The sequence below is a fragment of the Myotis nattereri genome, assembly GCF_964212035.1.
Source record: "Myotis nattereri genome assembly, chromosome: X".
In the NCBI taxonomy this organism is placed as follows: Eukaryota; Metazoa; Chordata; class Mammalia; order Chiroptera; family Vespertilionidae; genus Myotis; species Myotis nattereri.
The window spans coordinates 149,751,097-149,758,178 of NC_138078.1; the positions used below are offsets into that span (position 1 = coordinate 149,751,097).

General features: G+C 57.1%; 1 protein-coding gene across 1 annotated transcript in view; it reads left to right on the top strand.

The window, feature by feature from the left end:
- LOC308511988 (erythroid transcription factor-like) overlaps window positions 1-4,990 on the top strand; it is a gene marked incomplete at both ends in the record, with an annotated part of 80,868 nt that extends 75,878 nt beyond the window's left edge. The window contains 2 exons of the mRNA XM_081081794.1: window positions 4,027-4,152; window positions 4,622-4,990. Coding sequence (XP_080937920.1) covers window positions 4,027-4,152; window positions 4,622-4,990 — 495 coding nt within the window. The remainder of the gene's footprint in view (window positions 1-4,026; window positions 4,153-4,621) is intronic.
- Window positions 4,991-7,082: the final 2,092 nt, after the last annotated feature.

Consider the following 7,082-nt stretch of genomic DNA (forward strand, 5'->3'; position numbering starts at 1 on the left):
GTGCCTGTGAGCGTATCGCACATCCTGTGCCCTGTCACAGTGCCTCCGAGTGGCTGACAGCGTGAGCAGCTCTGTACACTTGCTTGTGGAGGTATCAATCTATATACAGGTGCAAGTGAGGGGCCCACCTCCAGGGGACAGAAGACATGTTCAGGACAGGAACGGGAGGCCAAGAGTGGGGCTGGAAAGGCAGCCAGCAAGAAGGGCAGAGGCCGGTCTGGGACCGTGAGGTTGTCCATGGGCCCTCCTGTCACTCATCTCTTATCTCTCTCAGCCCAGCTCGGCCTGCAGCCCTGTGGGAAATGGTAGAGAAGGAGGGGGAGATTAGGAGGACAAAATAATCTCTAGGGGGGATATTTAGACCCCATAGGTGGTGAGCTCCCCACAGTGCCAACTCCCTCCCCAATGCACCCACTCACCTGGGATGTGTTCTTCCATGGAACAAACCCTCACACTGGAGCATGCACAGAGTCAGGTGACATCCTAACCCAGACAGGTTAAGCGTCTCTCCCAAGGCCACACAGCTGGTGGCACAGGGCTGAGCCAGGCTCCATGACTTAGCCCCCCACTGCCCAGAGGCTCCTAACCGCAAGCAGCCCTCGTTCCTGAGCGCTCACTGTGGTCAACAACAGCGGAAGGCTCAGGTGCTTTCCTTCATGAACAGCTGAAAAAATACTCTAGTCCGGCTGGTGTGGCTCAGTGGTTGAGCGTCAGCAGAACAGCATCCCTTCAGCTCGTCAGCACACTGGCCCACTGAAGAACCACAGTAGTCCCTGCTCATGACAGGGATTGTCCAGAACTTCCCTGGCCGCTCCACAGAACCCCAGCCTCCTCATCCCGTGGGAGCCCCTGTCCTCGTCTTGAACAGAAACCTCTTGCAGAACCTGTGCTGGACAGGCCCCTGGACCCGCCGTGTTCAGGAGCCCCGGATCCCCAACTCCTATCAAAACGGCAGCCCAGCCTGGTTCAGGAGCCTCTCTGATACTGGAGCTCTCAGGGAACCCTTTCTCTAATCCACAGGAAACCCATCCTGACCCTGAGCAGGATCACCGGTCCTCACCTTCTACAGGAGGCACCCTGTCCTGCCACCACAGCACAGGAACCTCCGCCTTCCCTGGTGGCAGGACAGAGCCTGCCCCACCCACCCTTATAGAAATGCCTGGCCTGACCCTCTTCATGGGACTCCATCTCTATAGGAATCCTGCCTGGACCTTGGACGGGACAGCTCTGTCCTCACACTGCACTGCAGCCCTGCCGTCCAGGTAGCATTTTACAACCACTTGGCTCATCTTAAAATCTAGTTCTGAAACCACCTCCCTGACTCTGTCTGCAGAAATTCTCTCTTACCACTGATGTTTCTATCCCTCTCCCTTCCTCTCTGAAATCTTTAAAAATATATTTTAAACAAAGAAACCCCCATCTGTAAACTCTTTGGGAACCCTGATTGAGGTCAGGAGCCTTGCTTACATCATTGACAATGACCCCTGACGTCACTCTGCACAACAATCCCTACCTCACACGCTACCCCACAGAGTCCACAGGAACCTGCGATCCAACTCTCAATGTGAACTTCAATCTTGAACTTACATGGAAAACCTTTCCTGAATCTGTGGGAGGCACCTGTCCTGACCCCCTAACTTTAAGTCCAGACCTCATCCTATATAGGCACCGACAGCCTCACCTGGCACAGGACCCCCTGCCCAGACACTGTGCAGGGCTTGCTGACCTAACCCTGTGCTGGCTCCATGGCTCTGACCCTCTACAGGAAGCCTTGCCTATAACAGTGCTGGATTCTGCAGAAACCTTTCCCTGACTTCCAACAGAAATCCGCAACTGGACCTGTATCAGGAATCTCTGACCTGATCGTTCATAGGAACCCCTAAACTTGCCCTCTGGAAACACCCTCCTGACCCTGTGTCGGAAGCCCTGATGTGACTCTCTCTGACAGCCTTGGTGTGGAAGCCTTGCCCTCCCCTTGTACAGGAGCCACTGTCTTGACTATGGCTAGTGGCCACCACATGAAACAGCGTAGCTCTGGGGAGTCTACAGAATCCTGTAGCAGGCACTGCTATAGGCTTTTCAACCCTGCTCCCCTTTCTTCCTGACTCGCTCACTTTCCCAGCCTCGTTGCAATGCCAGGTGGACATGTGACAGTTCTGATCAATCGAGTGAGCAGAGTGGCATATGCAACTTCCAGGCCTGGCCCATAGGAACCTCTCATGGGCCCTCTTATGAGCCCTGGCTGGTGTTCTCAGTGGTTAGAGCATGGGCTTGTGCACTGAAGGGTCTCGGGTTTGATTCCCAGACGAGGGCATGCACCTGGGTTTACGTTCGATCCCCGCCCCAGTTGCAGCATATGCAGGCAGCTGCTGCCCTGGCTGTCCTGGCAGGGTTCCATGTTGCTGGGGTATCCATGGAGACCCTTAGCTAGGGTAGAATCCCACAAAGAAGCCATCTTAGAAATGGCCAGAAGCCTTCACGAGGCTCTGTGGATCACGTTCCCTGTGTATGTGCAGACCTGGGAACGTACATCCCCAGACTGCCTCATTGGGAATGAATACGGTAAGGAGGTGGGGGTGACCCTAGTTGAGTGGCCCATGGGGCTCCACAAAGTTATGCTAAAAGCCCATTGGGAAAAGGCTGCTGGTGGCTGCAGCTGCCAGAGTGACCACTGGGGCTCAGACCCAGGAGTCACCCAATGGCCAGCAGCTGCTCTGGCAACCTATGGGAAGGAAGGTGGGAAGGCTGGCCACCATGTGGGGCTGTTGGGAATCACTGCATCTTGAAAGCAGGATGGCTTCAGACCTTCTGTTCCCTTCTTTCTTCCTTCCCATACCCACCCACACCCCAAACAGTCTTCGAGGTTAATGCATGCCTCTGCTGTCTGGAGGGGACCCCAGGAGGCTCACCATACACCAGCTGGTCCTATGGCAGCACGGGGCTCTACCCTCCCGCAACTGTGAGCCCCACCTGGGAGTACACCGATCCCCAGGCCTTAGAAGATGCCTATGCAAGAGGCACCTTCCTAGAGAACATCAGGACACAGCGACTGCGTCCGGACCTGTTGGCGCTGGGGCCTGCGGTGCCTTCCTCCATCCCTGTCCCCAGCAGTGCCTACGGGCCCCCCGACTTTCCTAGGAGCTTCTTTCCACCAACCAGAAGCCCCCCCAATCCAGCGGTCTATTCCTCCGCCAACCTCCAAGGAACCCTGCCCCCGTCCACCTGTGGTGAGGTTCCCCGAAAGGGACAGGGAGGTTGAGGAGGGGGATGGGGTCCAAGGCAAAGTTGGGCTGAGCCTGGTCCCTCTTGCCCCTGTCCACCTCACCAGAGCCCTGGGATTGTGCGCCGTGCAGGGTGGTTCTGAGAAGGTGTGACAGCATGTGTACCAGGCACAGCGAAAGTCCGGCATTGCGAAAGTCCGGCAGAGCGAAAGCCGCTCCACAGTGCCACCTGTGCAATGCCGGTGGTCAGACGATGACCAGGCACAACAAGCCCCAAAGGCGCCGGGTAAGAGCCCAGGCCGGCCTCCCCTCACCCAGGTACTCTGTTCTCACTCCGGGCAGGGATCTCTCTCTGCCCTCACACTCTATGAGAACCCACATGCCCCCTCCCTGCCCCATCCATTCAGGGACCCAGCTCTGTACAGGAGTGTCTACCCTCAGCACACCCTCGGGCTGCAAGCAGGCACGCCGTCCACTCCCTGCACAGCAGTTTTCATCCTTGGCTACACACTGGGATCACCGTGGGGCCCTCCCGAGATGGGTTGATTTACTTGGTCTGGGGCGCTGCCTGGGCATCAGGATTGTTTTCGACTCCCCAAGTGAGTCCAATGTCCGCCAACGCTGAGAAGCACTGATGAAGCACCCCACGCCATTTGGAAAGCCCCGGGACAGGAGGCCATGTCCTCGCCCCTCAGAGCACCCTCAGTCTATGCCTTGTCCAGGAAGCCCTGCCTGCACCCTGACCCTCACCTCCTGGGTCCTCCACCCCCCAATGCACTGACCCTCACATTCTTGCTGCCCCCAGAAGGTCAGCAAGCGGGCAGGTGCCCAGTGCACCAACTGCCGGACAACCATCACGGCAGTGTGGCGGCTGAATGCCAATAGAGACCCCGTGTGCAATGCCTGCGGCCTTTATTACAAGCGACACCAGGTGCGCCCTGCCTCTTGGAGCCTGCCCCCTGCACCCCCATCCCACTAACCTGGCCTTCCTTCTCCTTTTCCTTTCCTGTATTCTTCCAATCTCCCTTTCTCTCTTCTCCCTGTTATTCTACTCCCTCCTCCTTCCCTATCACCCTTCTCTTCTCTGCACCTTCATCTCCTCCCTGCCTGTCTTTTCCCTCCTGCTCCCTTCTCTCTCCTCCATTTCTCATTTCCTTCCCCCTCCCCTCCAGCCCTCAGCTAGTCCCTATGGCTAGAGGCTCCCTCAGCCTTTCCATTGCTTAGGGCCTCACAAGCTCATGACTCCTTAGGGCATTATCTGGGCCACAGCTGGGGCCTGCTCCCCTAGTCCTTGACCCAGTTCCCGACTCTGAAGGAGTGGGGTGGAGAGGGTGTCCCTGGTGGAGACACAGAGGCAAAAGTCTGAGGTCGGGGAACACTCATGGCCTCTCTTTCATCAGGTGAACCGACCACGGACCGTGCAGAAGGGTGGTATAAAGTCTAGAAAACCCAGGCCATCACAGAAAGAAAAGAAGCCAGTGTCGAGCCTGGGAGGCACAGGACCAGCGGATGCACCGGCTGGTGGCTTCATGGTGGTGGCTGGGGGCAGCGATGGTGGGAATTGTGGGGAAGTGGCCTCAGGCTTGAGATTGGGCCCGCCTGATACTGCCCATCTCTACCAAGGCCCGGGCTCCGTGGCGCTGTCAGGGCCTGTCAGCCACCTCATGCCTTTCCCCGGGCCCCTGTTGGGTTCACCCACAGGCTCCTTCCCCACAGGCCCCATGCCTCCCACCACCACCTGCACTGTGGAGGCGCCACTCAGCCCATGAGGACACAGAGCATGACTCAGAGCAGGGGTAGGGTCCCTCTCGGTGTGGAGCCAGAAGTTTCTACAACCCAACCTCTGGGCCCCCCACAGCTCTTGGTCTGGGCCATCAATGATGTGTAAAATAAATCATCAGAGTCCTGAAGTTGGAGGTGTGAGTCTGAGTGGGACTGAATAAAGAGCCGTGGTAGGTGGGGTGTGCAACGGTGCCTGTGGTTCTCTGGTGATGGCGTGAGGCCCTGTGAGACAGCACGTGTCACCCTTCATGATAATGGGTTATGATGTGCAAGTATAAGAGTGTACTAGTATGTGAGACCACGTGTGACAGCAACCAGGGTGTATGATACGGCGTGTACCTGCACACGTCATGGGCAGAGACAGTGTGGTGGCTGAATGCTCTGTGAGGTGGTGACCATGGGGGTGAGGTTCTGAGAGATGGTGTGCATGACACCAGACAACTGTGAGAAACGGGACACCAGTGACTGTATGAGAGGACGTGGGGGTATGTGTGCAACGGGGTGTGCTGAGGCAACATGTGAGGCTGTGCTCATGTGATTGTGCACCATGCAGGGTGGTTCTGAGACGGTGTGACAGCATGTGTACCAGGCACAGCATTTGCTCCATAAACATTTCCGGGATGCTCACCAAGGGCTGTGTAGGACGGAATGTGGAGACCTAGCAGTGTGACCTGAGGTACTGCGTGTCAGGAGGTCTTTGTGGGTGTGGCAAGGGCAGCACTTGTGTGCAAGCATGTGCCTGTGAGCGTATCGCACATCCTGTGCCCTGTCACAGTGCCTCCGAGTGGCTGACAGCGTGAGCAGCTCTGTACACTTGCTTGTGGAGGTATCAATCTATATACAGGTGCAAGTGAGGGGCCCACCTCCAGGGGACAGAAGACATGTTCAGGACAGGAACGGGAGGCCAAGAGTGGGGCTGGAAAGGCAGCCAGCAAGAAGGGCAGAGGCCGGTCTGGGACCGTGAGGTTGTCCATGGGCCCTCCTGTCACTCATCTCTTATCTCTCTCAGCCCAGCTCGGCCTGCAGCCCTGTGGGAAATGGTAGAGAAGGAGGGGGAGATTAGGAGGACAAAATAATCTCTAGGGGGGATATTTAGACCCCATAGGTGGTGAGCTCCCCACAGTGCCAACTCCCTCCCCAATGCACCCACTCACCTGGGATGTGTTCTTCCATGGAACAAACCCTCACACTGGAGCATGCACAGAGTCAGGTGACATCCTAACCCAGACAGGTTAAGCGTCTCTCCCAAGGCCACACAGCTGGTGGCACAGGGCTGAGCCAGGCTCCATGACTTAGCCCCCCACTGCCCAGAGGCTCCTAACCGCAAGCAGCCCTCGTTCCTGAGCGCTCACTGTGGTCAACAACAGCGGAAGGCTCAGGTGCTTTCCTTCATGAACAGCTGAAAAAATACTCTAGTCCGGCTGGTGTGGCTCAGTGGTTGAGCGTCAGCAGAACAGCATCCCTTCAGCTCGTCAGCACACTGGCCCACTGAAGAACCACAGTAGTCCCTGCTCATGACAGGGATTGTCCAGAACTTCCCTGGCCGCTCCACAGAACCCCAGCCTCCTCATCCCGTGGGAGCCCCTGTCCTCGTCTTGAACAGAAACCTCTTGCAGAACCTGTGCTGGACAGGCCCCTGGACCCGCCGTGTTCAGGAGCCCCGGATCCCCAACTCCTATCAAAACGGCAGCCCAGCCTGGTTCAGGAGCCTCTCTGATACTGGAGCTCTCAGGGAACCCTTTCTCTAATCCACAGGAAACCCATCCTGACCCTGAGCAGGATCACCGGTCCTCACCTTCTACAGGAGGCACCCTGTCCTGCCACCACAGCACAGGAACCTCCGCCTTCCCTGGTGGCAGGACAGAGCCTGCCCCACCCACCCTTATAGAAATGCCTGGCCTGACCCTCTTCATGGGACTCCATCTCTATAGGAATCCTGCCTGGACCTTGGACGGGACAGCTCTGTCCTCACACTGCACTGCAGCCCTGCCGTCCAGGTAGCATTTTACAACCACTTGGCTCATCTTAAAATCTAGTTCTGAAACCACCTCCCTGACTCTGTCTGCAGAAATTCTCTCT